Source organism: Elephas maximus, chromosome 16, assembly GCF_024166365.1.
Source record: "Elephas maximus indicus isolate mEleMax1 chromosome 16, mEleMax1 primary haplotype, whole genome shotgun sequence".
NCBI lineage: Eukaryota > Metazoa > Chordata > Mammalia > Proboscidea > Elephantidae > Elephas > Elephas maximus.
Genome location: NC_064834.1, coordinates 64,733,554 through 64,747,143, shown reverse-complemented (window position 1 = coordinate 64,747,143; position 13,590 = coordinate 64,733,554). Strand labels below are relative to the sequence as shown.

The 13,590-nt window shown below is 41.1% G+C and overlaps 1 protein-coding gene across 1 annotated transcript in view; it reads right to left on the bottom strand.

Annotated features, from left to right (window-relative positions):
* Positions 1-1,206: 1,206 nt before the first annotated feature.
* PLEKHS1 (pleckstrin homology domain containing S1) overlaps positions 1,207-13,590 on the bottom strand; it is a 32,410-nt gene continuing 20,026 nt past the window's right edge. Inside the window, exons 5-13 of the mRNA XM_049854676.1 lie at positions 13,420-13,554; positions 12,349-12,424; positions 11,420-11,536; positions 9,486-9,611; positions 7,049-7,152; positions 6,353-6,559; positions 4,847-4,948; positions 2,917-3,052; positions 1,207-1,465 (exon numbers count right to left, since the gene is read on the bottom strand). Coding sequence (XP_049710633.1) covers positions 1,286-1,465; positions 2,917-3,052; positions 4,847-4,948; positions 6,353-6,559; positions 7,049-7,152; positions 9,486-9,611; positions 11,420-11,536; positions 12,349-12,424; positions 13,420-13,554 — 1,183 coding nt within the window. The 3' untranslated portion in view covers positions 1,207-1,285. The remainder of the gene's footprint in view (positions 1,466-2,916; positions 3,053-4,846; positions 4,949-6,352; positions 6,560-7,048; positions 7,153-9,485; positions 9,612-11,419; positions 11,537-12,348; positions 12,425-13,419; positions 13,555-13,590) is intronic.

Below are 13,590 nucleotides of genomic sequence, written 5' to 3'. Positions count from 1 at the left end.
CACAGTAAAATTAAAAAAACAAGGACGATATTTTACCTACTACACTGTAGTGGCTAAGAGCTCAGCTTCTAACCAGAAGGTCAGCAGTTTGAATCCACTGGCCATTCCTTGGAAACCCTATAAGGTGGTTTTCCTCTGTCCTATAGGGTTGGTTGTGAGTCAAAATCGACTCAACACAACGGGTTTGGTTTTTTGATTTGACCCTGCAATTTACTTCTTTCACCTTTAATATATTACGAACATCTTTTTATAACTGTACATATAGAACATAACATCTTCAGAGTGTTCAATTATATGAAGTCCTCATAATTCTCTTAAGCATTTTCTGGATAACAGAAAATGAGGTATATTTGAATGTCTCTTCTAAATCTGAAGATCTTTCAAAACCTAAACCCAAATACAAAGTGAGGATCAAGACATCTGTTTCTCAGAGTTGGTTTCAGATTCTTGGTTCTGCCACAAAATAGCTATGAAAGTTGGAGCCACAAAGTAAGCCTTATCATCCATTTTTCAAGGCCTTAATTTCTTCCCGTGAAAAATGAGGACATGTTAAAATATGATTTCCTGCTTTTGCTCTTACATTCCCTGATATAATTAGTGCTTTAGCTCTCTACCTTATTTTTCCTATTTATGAGGAAAACGTTTTATTCTCTTAGCCTTTCAGGATCAATTAGTTAATGCATTTAAAGAACTATCAAACTTAGAAGTGCTAAGTAGTTCCCTCATTACTTGTAGAACAAGCAAATCTTTGCTGGATGTGACTCGAACTGCTTTGACTTCTAGTTACTGGGTCCTTAAGAAAAAACAAGATAAATACTGAATTCAAGAGCCCACTCGGTCTCAGCTTTGTGGACATGGGGATGATGGGGTAGAAGGTGCTTGGGAAGGGCCATACGGTATCACATCTCTCTTGGGAATCTGTCTTTCTGGAACGAGTATTTTCAACTGTAGATTCTCTAACAAAGAAGGGATTGTGTGGACCACGACCTCAACAGAACACACTATGCATTTTAGATGAGGGATTTACCCAATTTATGTTTGTGGTGTTTGGGACAATGTCTGAGATAATAAGGCCTTACATCACTCTATTCTATAGTCAATATCCCACTTAACCCTTTCAACCTCCCTAACACAAGAGCCAGAGAGGGAATGGTGAACCCACTGTCAGGATGGAGTTGCCCAGAGATTCAGAGAGGTGTGCCTATGTCATACAGCAGTGAGATGCAGAGCCTGGTACAGGGTTGAGGTCTCCATCCTTGCTCAGCTGTGATGGGTCCTTGGCATGTTACTCTCCACTTCTTTTCTCCTGGCCCCTTCTAATGGCTGGACTCCTCTTTGGTGCCCTCTCTGGTCCAGGGTTGTCCAGATGAAAAGGTGCATCATCCTGGTATTTTAATGGGCACACACAGGTGATAGCATGGAATTTCTTTGAATTTGGAATCCGGCCGATGGTGAGTTTTACTTTCTAAAACAAGAAAAAGAAAATAAAATGATGAAAGATTATCCGTTGAGTGTTTATTCTTAGTCTGTCCTCATTCGCACTCTCTGGAGCTGTTTTTGAAAAACATCCTTTAATAAACTACAATATATGAGAAGAGGAAGCCTGTGGTGACTTGTGTAGAAGATGGGCTGTATTGTAACTAGCATTTAACATGGCTCTTGAACCCACTAATCTGTGAGCTCCTTGAGCTTAGGCTGAGGCCATATTTGTAACTCTAGAACCTTCTATGGTATCCAGCATAGAGTAGATGTTCAATAAATGGTGAGTGGATGATACCTAGTTTTAGTCCTTGCTCTGCCACTAACTAGTAGAACGTCTTAAACAGCTCACTCATCTTTATTGGGTTTCCCCATTTGCGTAATAGCAATAGTACAATTTGTCTAACCAACGAGGTATTATGTGATGCAAAAGAAATACCAAAACCCAAACCTGTTGCCACTGATTCCAACTGATAGTGACCATATAAGACAAGTAAGAACTTCCCCATAGGGCTCCAAGGCTGTATGTTCCATCTTTCTCCCATGGAACAGCTGGTGGGTTCAAACCACTGACCTTTTGGTTAGCAGCCGAGCGCTATAACTACAGCGCCACCAGGGCTTCTTGCAAAAGAGATAAGACATATAAAATCATAAATTCTCAGAGCCAGAAGGAAATTGGGAGATTATCTAGTACAGTGATTTTCAGAAATTTTAAGCCAAGGAACCGTTTCTTCAAAGAAAGCTAATGGGAAATCCCACTGTATAAAAGACAAATGATAAATGTGGACTGCTGTAGTTGAAGTCCTGGATCCTGTATATCCCCCTGTCCCAGGGGCTGAAGAAGTACAGTTTGTAAACCAATTCTTTCACTTTAGAAAGAAGAAACTGAAGCTCAGAGGAGGGAAGTGATTTTCCCAAGATGGATTCAAACTGCCAACCTTATGGGTAGCTGGCAAGCTCTTAACGACTTACTTGGGCCACCAGGGCTGCAAGTATCTATAGCAATCACCTAATATGTGCCTGCCACTGTCGTAAGCACGTTACATATATTGTCTCATTTAATGCCCCAACAATTCTGTGAGGTACTATCATAATCTCTAATTTTACAGAAGAGAAGACACTGAGGCCCAAATTTTTAAGGAGCTGGGATTCAGCCTGAGCCCATTGGATTCCCCTGCAAGATCTTTTTGCCACATCACACTGCTTCCAAAGTCATCAAACCAGGTGTTCTGTCTCCCTGCCCAGTGGCTTTCCAAATACTACTTTATATGAAGGAATTTTGAAAGAGGTCTATGAAAACATTCTGTTTTTTATACTTGGTGGTTGAGGAAGGGGCCCATATGTATTCAGAATTCTGCTTAGATTCCATCTAAGACCTTGATTTTGCTCCTTCTGGTCCTGACTTGCCTTGGCCAGGGCTGGTAGGCAGGAACTCACCTCCTTTTGGATGGACCGGCTGAGAAACAAGGAGACCTCCTCCAAGCTCTGGGGCCTCAGATCATTCACAGCCAAAAGGTGATCTCCATGGCAAAATAAGCACCCCAGGCGAGGGGGGCCTACCCACTGGGCCACACTGCAATGGGATACAATACCCAGCACAAGTGTAAGACCATAGGGCATGGATGGGACGTGCAGGTTCCTCTATCTATCCCATTGTTGCTGCTATCACCAGCTTCCTTAGCTAAGCTGAACCCCGTCTGAAGTAGACTGCCTCTTTTTTCCATCTGGAATATCCTTTCCTCTACCACTCCTTTTGGAGCCTGGTTCTTCCTCCAAAAAAAAAAAAAAGCTCAGCTCAAATCATACCACCTTACAAAACCCTCCTACCAACCACTTTCTCTGCCGTAATTAATCTCCTCTGCCCCTGTCCTTCTATTGCACTATGTGAGTGCCTCATGTAAGTACTTTCAAATATTATATGTTTTATATTTACTTGTTTATGTGGTCATCTTTTCCATAGGCCATGAGACCCTGGAAGTGCAGTGCCACCTCTTTTTTCTTTCTTTTTTTTTAATCTTTACAACCCCATAGCTCCAAGTAAACAATTGTGCCCAATAAGTATTTGGTGGGAGTGAGCACATAATGATTACACAATGAATATTTAATAAACAAATAAATGAACTAGTAAATGAGCAAGTTCAGGCACAGAGAAGTTCATGGTTCAGTTAAGTATTTATTGAGCCTGAAATACCAAACCAAACCCGCTGCCATCAAGTCAATTCTGACTCATAGTGACCCTATAGGACAGAGTAGAACTGCCCCATAGAGTTTCCGAGGAGTGCCTGGTGGATCTGAACTGCCAACCTTTTGGTTAGCAGCTGTAGCACTTAGCCACTACACTACCAGGGTTTCCTACTGAGCCTTAGATTGTAGAAAATTTGGAAAAGTGGAAAGTTGTGCTTCTTGTCCTCTTAGGACTTACAAGACAATTGGTGATGTTATGGGTTGAATTATGTCCGCTGAAAATATGTGTTGTAAATCCAAACCTCTATGCCTGTGGTTATAATCCCAGTTGGGAATGGGTTGTCTTTGTTATGTTTAATGAGGCAGGATTAGTGTTAGGGTGTATTTTGAGATATAAAGCTAGCAATCAGAGATGGGGAAGAGATACCAAGCCACATGAAGATCACCCAGGAGCAAAAGCTCAGAAAGTCAAGGACCTTCCTCCAGAGCTGACAGAGAGAGAGAGCCGTCCTCTAGAGCTGGCACCCTGAATCCGGATTTCTAGCCTCTTAAACAGTGAGAAAGTGAATCTCTGTTGCTTAAAGCCACCCACTTGCGGTATTTATGTTATAGCAGGTGTATAATGTAACATACTGTTACTTTACATTAAATGGTTTACTCCCCTTTAAAAATGTGATCTTCCACCAAAATAAATTGCCAACTCTTTAAGAGAACATAGAATCAAGTAGACAATGATTAAGAATATCCTCTGCCACACAATCTTTTGTATCTTAGTCTCTGATCAGGAGGATTTTAGCTGGTTTTTGGAAGTCTTAAGCTCTGATATGCCTTCTCCCTTTTGACTTTCGATTTTTGTTGCATTCACTGGCTTCATTCATTCATCAAATACTCATTGTGCATTGATTGGAAATAATTTCCTTCAACCATACGTACTTCCTGTCCACTCTACCTACTTTGAAAAATCAGAAATTTGCCGCTTCCTGGACTTTCGGGTCCTCTTATACTCACCCACTTCCTAGCTGACCCTCCCTCACAACAATATTCTTGTTTTTGCCAGCATCAATGGAACGCCCTTTGTGACAACAGCAACACAATAGTCCATGCCATTAAATACAGCGTTCGAGATATAATTCATATCTTTCAACCCCATTTATAACCAATAGTAGTCAAATCTCTGACCTACCATATCCGTCCTGCAGCTTCTATGAGAGCAAGGTAATTTATGATGTCAGAAGGAGAAAGGAACACGTCCAGTTTCTCCACTTGGCATTCATCAGGGATGTTACTATGAGATAAGACATTTGTAGAAGTCATATCAGGCAACTGGACCTGGGTCTGAACTGTACTTTCTGAATAGAGTTCTTTTTTTTCTTAAATTGTGTTAAAAAAATATATATATATATAAAAATATATAATATACAACACAAAATTTGCCATATTAATGATTTCCAAGTGTACAGTCCAGTGGCTTTAGTCACACTCACAATGTTGTGCAACCGTCACCACTATTTGTTTCCAAAGCTTTTTCATCACCCCAAGCAGAAAGTCTGTGCCGTTAATCAACAGCTCCCCACTCCCCCATCCCATGGTAACCGCTAATCTACTTTGTGGCTGTATGTATTTGTCTATTCTAGATATTTCACATAAATGGGATCATATAATCTCTGTCCTTTCATGTCTGGCTTATTTCACTCAGCATAATGTTTTCAAAGTTCATTGATGCATAAAAACCAAAAAAAAAAAAAAAAAACCCCAGTGTCGTCAAGTCGATCCCGACTCATAGCCACCCTACTGATGCATAGCATGTATTAAAACTTCATTCCTTTTTATGGCGAAATAACATTCTATTGTACATTTATAGCACATTTTGTTTATCCATTCATTTGTTGATGGACACTTGGTTTGTTTCCACCTTTTGGCTGTGAATATACTGCAATGAACATTGGTATACAAGCATCTGTTTGATTGAGTCCCTGCTTTCAATTCTTTTGGGTATATACCCAAAAGTTGCATGGCTGGATTCTGAATAAACTTTTGGCCTCTTACATCTGAGGTTATATTTTCAGGTTATAATATTGGCCTAAACATTTATAGAAAATGTGAATTTAAGTTACCAAAAAGTACTCATCAGTGTCCTCCCTCCTTAGGATGTGGTAGTGGATGGCAGACAATGGGAAAGGAGGCAAAAATGGACTAAATTGACTATATAACGTCAGGTCAGTTTACATATTTCTCTTCTGGAAATGATTTTGTGGAAGACACTAAGAAGTAATAAAATTGAGAACAGTTTTATCACATGCTCTTGGTACCACCTAAAACCTTACACATTCCCTTCTGGTCTATAACCAAACCTTATGTGACTTTCATGCCTATAAATTATGCTCACAGGAAAATCTGGGTGACATGCTACTCAGATTAGTTTGGATTCAAAGTTCTAGAGCCTGAAAGACTAACCAAAGGAGAATTTTTTTAAATCGTTGAAAATGCCACCCACATCCCAAGGGACCAATTTGCTTCCAGCTCTGTTGTTCACTGTCCTTGGCAACAACCTCAGCAAAAGGGAGAAGCTGGTCATATTCTTGGCCAACTTGGAGATTTTTAGGGATGGCTTTAAAACGTGAATACTCAGTAAAAAAGGAAGGATGCCTTGCTCTTGGGGCCCATAAAGTTTTAAAAATTAGAGCTTTACTTGATTAATATAGACAATTGCACAACAGTTAGTGAGGCCGACCCCTTTTTGTCATTCGTGGTCTGTGCTTCTGAATTGGCAGGTGAAAGACCCGAGTCATTTTCTGAGCCTTGTTCTTGCAGGTGAAGCCCCTCATCTTGGGTTTTGGGAAGGGCCTGGGATTCCTCTTTGCTCTCAGCAGACTGGTCAGGTGTCTCTTTGAAAACACTGGCATATAAAAAGTTAAAACAAACCTTTTTAGCATATCCATTTACAGTCCCCCCACCACCCCTCCCTGTGAATCAGAATTAAGTAGCTAACAACTATATGAAAGCTAACACGTTCTTGAAATATGTCCAACCATCAAAATCATGGCCACAGCAAAATCAAATCCAATAAAGTTTGGATTTGGAATAAAAATAACTCCTTTACATGGGCAGGGTTTGGGGACAGAAGTAAGAGTGTGAGAGATATAAATGCAAAATAGAAAACAGATTCCCCAGGAGACAGAACATGTCCTGAGAATATTACCAATGCTTTTCTGTGGATGGGGAAACCATTGCCACATTTTCTTATTTTGGGAATACTTACTAAAGAAATCTGTTAAACTTGGTGTGTAGTAACGTTTCTGCATCAGTATATCAACTATTTAAATGAACTGGCCGTAGTTGTTCTATCACACTAGATTGATTAATAATATATATGAGCTTTACTTACAAGGATTTCATTGACACATAAGGAAGCTCAGTTCTTTTGAAGACCTTGTCTGGACTATCAGGTTCAATGGATTCACCAGAATCATTGGAATCAATATTACCCAACTATAGACAAGAAGAATAGACTTAAGGATACAGTCTACCAATAAGTCAGATACGTTTTTATTCCATTCACTATCTGTTACATTATGACTTTGGGCCCTGAAATAGTAAGAACATCCTCCACTAGGTGAATAGTGGTGCTAATTCTGGAATTTCAACCAACCTCACCTACTGGAATCACCAAAGTTTCTGGCAGACCCAAAGGCCATTTTCTTCTCCTGGATCCCCATGTTTCTGGTACAAGTTTTCTATTGGACTAAATTTCTATTTACCTTTCTGCTTCATCCCTAGGCACTTACTGGCAGGAACTCTTTTCCCCCATCAGTTCTACTGCAAAATCATGTAGCCTGGATGGATCACAGATTCAGACACAATGCAGATGTGGCCTAGGCTGTTGTGCTCATGGGCAGTCTGAGTTGCTTCAGGAGGCTGTGAGGGTACTAGAAAATACTGCCCTTGGGAAGCCCTCAGATAGCCCCTTAGATCTAAGACAGTCATTTGGGGCAAGGGTTGCTCAAAAACCCTGAAGGCTTTCTTCTTACCTACCATAACAAATTCATCATTAACCTGCAACTGGAACACTTCATTCCAGCCAACCTAATCTTCTCATTATTTCTGACAAACTGCTATTCTAGCATCCATATTCACGCTGTTTCCTTCACCTGGGATGCCCCTTTTCTCTTCTGCCTATTGAAATTGTGTTTAGGTTTAGATGAAGTCCCTCAGCCTCCTCTGACCACTTCAGCTGCTGCTGACTTATCCCTTCTCTGAGCTTCTATTGCACATTTTGCTCTTGTTTATTTGTTTACTCTTAGCTTAGTATTAGTACCTTACCTTACTAGTATCCCATAAAGTACCTAACAAATGCCAGTCATATAACTGATACTCAGCACACACCAGATTGGTTGAACTATCACAAAGGACTAGTTACCATCGCTGTGTCCCACGGAACACCAGTGTGAGAAATATTTTTGGAGAAAGCAGGGTCCTATGGTCAAAGGAGACTAGAATATGCTATGTGTTGTAACCTGTTTGGCTATGTATAATTCACCATTGCATACTAAAGGCTCAGAGAAGTCTGCAGTTCAGAAGCCTGTATAACTTAGTTTCCCTTGGTGTCTCTAAAACTTATTTAACCCTAGGACCTTTCTTTCGTGGGAACACATGTTACTATCTTGTAGAAAACCTGCAGTTTAGGATATTCTACAGACACTCACCTCCCTCCATTTTGGTCTTCCTACTTCCCACTTTCATTCTCTTCTCTCAAAAGTCTACCTCAAATACAGCTACTGGGCTAATACTACCCATTGTTATCGAGTCAATTCCAACTCATAGCAGCCTGTTTAGGACAGAGTAGAACTGCCCCATAGGGTTTCCTAGGCTTTAAATCTTAATGAAAGCAGACTGCCACGTCTTTTTCTCAAAGAGCAACTGGTGAGCTTGAACCACTGACCTTTCAGTCAGTAACCGAGTACTAACCACCATACCACTGGGGCTCCTTGGGCTAATAGTACTTGAAGATAATTCACTGCCTCTGTGTTGTTACAAAATGAAGTCAATTTGTGATTCAAGACCCATCATGGCCTGGCTCTTTTCTCGGTTTTATTTCCCATTTTGGCCATCCAGTCACTCTAGGTCCCAGCTCAAGTGAGCTATGCACCATGCACATTTCAAATGCCATTTCTCCTCTGAAGCCTTCCCCGACTCCCATGGAGAGAGGAAACGTATCCTCTTTCTATTGCTTCAGAGAACTTTGACCATGCCTCTTGTGTAGCATGATCACGTGGTAACTGATAAGGCTGCGGGTTCTGAAGGCAGGAGCGATGCCAGGTTCATTACTGCAGCCGCCACCCTTAGTACAGTACAGTTCCTGGCACACAGAAGGCACTCAGTGAGGGCTTCCGGTTACTTAATAGACTGACTGATGGGTACCATAAAATTTATCACTCAAGAACTTTTGTCCATGTTATTCTTTCTGCCCAGAATGTCTTCTATCAACTCCCAAGCCCAAATTCTATCCATTATTCAAATAAAGTCAAATGGCACCTCCTTCCCTGTCTTCCCCGGTCTTCTTGGCTGGAAGCCAGCTTCCTCTCCTGCATCCCTCATGCAACCCCGTGCAATTTTGTGAGCTTCTTTCTTCAGCATGGAGCCCTTTTCTGTCTTGTGCTATGGTTGTCTCCTATTCAAGTGTCAGCGCTGTGAGTACTTCATCTGTGCCCGGCTCACCTTTGAGTCCCCACTGAACTCAACCTAGTGTCTCAGGAATAGCACATGGCAGGGGCTCAGTACATACTTGCTGAAAGACTGAATGGTTAGTGGATGGAAAGAGTTACCTCTAAAAGAATACTCCGGGGGCTGATATAATAATTCTCTTCTTCTTTATCCTGAGTGGTCTCTGAAGAGAAATCTTGTGGGAGATAAGATTGCCTGAATCCTGGAGAACTTTTTTCCATGAAATGCTAAATAAAAGAGATGAAGACAGAATCCATGCTTTGCTTTTTCTTTGCAAGAGACAGAATTAAGCCATATGCTTCCTGGAGAAGCTGTAGTAGATTAATTGGGTTCAGAAGATCAGAGTATCTTCCAAGGTTACATCCAGAAGCCCACACAACTTGAACTTGCCTCCTGTCCTGGGTCACCACTGATGTCATAAAAATATAAGCACCTGGTTCTCTACCATTGGGAACCATAACCCAGAACAAGTGGTTTTCTCTCATGGGTGGTATTCTAAGTCACTAAGTTCTGACATAGAGTCCCCACCCCAACACCCCATCTTGTTCCAGCTATCATCCAGTGCCACCTGAGAAAGTAATTAGTCCAGATTTATGCCAATGCACCTTTCCTTTTCCTGCTCAATATTCCTCTTTGTGTTCTGCTCACCTACTTCTATTGTTTCCATAGCAATACAATTTGGTAGTGCTGCTCATATGACAGCATGAATTATAGGCTTCAAGGTGATCTACTTTCAACCAATTACTGCCTTCCCTCCCCCAACTGATATAAGATACTGTATTAATGTAGCTGTTTTGCATGGCAGGAAAATTGTTATAAGTACAATTTAATTCTTCCAAGAACAATGTCTTAGAGCAGGGTTTTTTTTTTTTTTTTAAAGATCTTGAATATTCTCTAGGAAGTCCTTGAAAGAATGTTATTTAAAAAAATTTTTTTTCTAGCTCCAATCTCATGGAACCAAGCCATGTTGAGCTGGGGGTGAAGAAAGGTTACCATTTAATTCCAACAACAACAAACAAACAACAAAGACCCAGCAAGACAACCTATACTCTTAACTCAAGCTGGTTGAAAATTACTGGATCTGAATACATAGCATGAAAAGGTAAGAAGGCCAGTAGTGTTATCTGGTGGGGGTGGGCAGGGGGGTGGGAAGGAATATCGTGAGTGAAAAACAAGAGGCATTTGCTGAAAAGGGCTAGCCTTCCCAACCCAATTTCATACCACCTTTGATACTCAGTAAGTGAATAACTGAGATGAGGTGTTTGGCCTGGTGAATTTGATATGCTACAAAAAGCTTTTAAAATAGTTGGAGAGCTGCCAACTAGATAAAATAGGAGGCTATGTCACATAAAGGTACCCAGGGAAATGGGAAAGTCAATCATTATGTCTCTAAGGGATGAAATAACATCTATGCAGGAGGAAAAAACACACAAACCTCAGCCCAAATATCAATAATATCCAAAGTTAGAGAGAGAGCAAATCCAAGAAAGCTGAGGGTACAATACAAATTACTTCCGAGGGGCAGTGTATTGAATTTACTACCCTAAATGGACTTCACTTCTCCATATATACCTCGGAGAAGCAGACTGAGGAGAGTAAACGAAGGAAATTCATAAGAAGCTCTGCCTTTGCCTGAGAAGTACAGATGGTGTGGCAGGAAGTCAACTGGTGTTTCAAGAATCTTTTTACAGAGGAAATGTGTGCCCTATGTGTGAAGGAAGGAAAAGGTTGCCAGCCAGGCTTTTGTTTAGCCAAAGAACTCTCAGTCCAGTATACCCAGATGCATGTCAAGGAGCGTCCAAAATGAATGGATGCATTTAGATGTCGGTAGGGAGAAGCAGGAAGGCTCGCCTGTGATATGGGAAACGGACTAAATATAGGAAAAATGTTAGGGCTGAGATGCATTCATATAGTAGCTTAGGCTTTGAGGAAGGTGGGCAAAGTGTCAAATTCAACTGCTAATTGCCAAGACTTTGAAGCATTAGTTGACTCCTTGGCATGGTATCCTGAGAGAGAATGAGGTGACCCCAATTACCATGTTTGGAAGACTGGTTCTTGATAAGGTGGAGCTAACGGCCTTTGGTATACCGGAAGGAACGAGGAAAGGGCTGGGGTCTGAAGTGCGCCGTTTATCACCCAGTGAGAGACTCTCCTGGTTATGAAAAAGGAATAGTGCAGTCAGTTGATCTACTTTCTGAAATGAAGCTTTGTTCTCTCTCCCCACTGGGCTCCCTGCTCCCTGTCTCTCACCAAGGCAAGAGCTGATCTTATCTTTCTCCTGTTCCCAAACCCTTGAGGTCTCTCAGCGTGGCCTGCAGAGCCCCCTGATTTTGCCCTCAATCTGTCTTTTTAATCATTTTTCCTTCTACACCCATCTCCTGTGCTCCATTCGATTCTACTTGTTACCGTGACTTGCATTCTCCTTTTCTTTAACTTACGTTTCTGTTGTAAGCATAGAACAATCTAGATAATGTAGTAAAAACCACACCTAGAGGTCAAAGTTCCATTTATAAAAATCTGACTGCATGTAAATCAGCAAAGGCCCTTATGAAGTAAATTACAAACTTAAAGCTACTATCATTTACATTATAGAGATATATGAAAAATGTAAGATTGGTGCAAAACGTTTTTACAGAAATCACCTTAGACTTAATCGTAAGTCTTATTTACACCTTAAATTACAGTGATGGAAAATAGCATAGTTTCAGCTCCTATTAAAAAATGCTACAGTTAAAACTTTCACTCTCCCTACCACATAAAAATCTAAAGTGTCCGTATTTTAGTTCTCTCTCAAACACGAAAGTATGTATTTCTTCCTATTGCTCATCATAAAAATAACAAGTACGCACATTTTCTCACTTACTTATTCCTTGTAGCTAAGGGGGGGAAAAAGCTACCATTGTTTCCCTGTGAAAGGGGGCTGTTATCAGGTACCCCGTTATTTGGTTAGCATTGTCGCATCACCTCTGTGATCTGATGTGCTGCTTTTATATCCCGGCAAGATGATGACATGAAGGAGACCCAGTCTTTAATCTTCTCCCTGTTGACAGGAGTGAACTTTCAGCCGGCACGTGGCAACAATAGTGCCTGTGCTCTTTTTGAACCACAGAAGGATTCTTTTACTGAGGTTTGGACAGGCGGGGGAGCAGGTACCAGGGAAATAAGGATTTTTTTTCCCCCGAGTAGCTTAAATGACCCACCATCCTCACCACCTCCACACTTGCAGACTAGAATTACCTCTCTTGCCACCTGTGTGAGGAAGTACAGAGAGACAGGAAGAAAAGTAGAAAATAATAGTAGGACGTAATCACGGGCTTTGGGGCCTTTTGGCTTTGACACTGATTTCTTTTGTGTTCTTAAGTAAGCCCCCTAACCTGTCAGTGCCATTTCGGTGTCGCTTGTGCCACCTCTTGGGTAATGCATGCCTTGAACTGAATTCATATAAATCACACTCCCCCTCCCCCCCGTTTGACTCATGTGACAGCGTAAAGGAAGCTTTTTGTGTTTTGAGTGATCTGAACAGCTCGAGCTGCTTCATACTTTGGCTCTGCCATTCCCTGCAGCCTCTGCACAGCCACCTCCCCTGCACCTCGGCTTCTCTGTGAAGCAGACAATCACTGTGAAGAATTCACTAGGCACCTTTGCTGGTGGAAGGAGCCTCTCTTATAAGCTGGAGCCTCCTCCTGGGATGAGCGTAAACCTTCCCTAATATATGTCACTTGTATAGATGTTGTGTCTTGGGTTCTTTTTTTTTGGTTGAGAAAAGTTATTTTTATTGCTCTGGGAGGTAGAGATCTTGGGTTCTTTTACATGGAATGCATCTAGGATGATAGCGACTTTTCAGGGTATTTTAACAAATAATGAAATTTGCCAAGATGGCATCTTAAGGTTGCGGCCATGGGTTTTTGTTAAGAGCATGCTTACTATTCATTCATTTAAAGTATTTATTATATATATGTAAAAAAAAAAAAAAAAAATTTTTTTTTTTTTTATGTATATTGCACACAGAGGACAGTCTGTCCTCTTACTACTCACCTGTCATGGCCAATGAGAAAGTACTCCCTGTTAGTGGTTCTGATGGACATCACCTCCTCAGGGTGGCATTTAAACATCTTCTGTACAAATTGCATTTTTTCAGGGCTACTTATGCCAACTTCCACACTGGAATTTCTGTTTGATATAGACATAAAGTAGCAATCAGAAGTA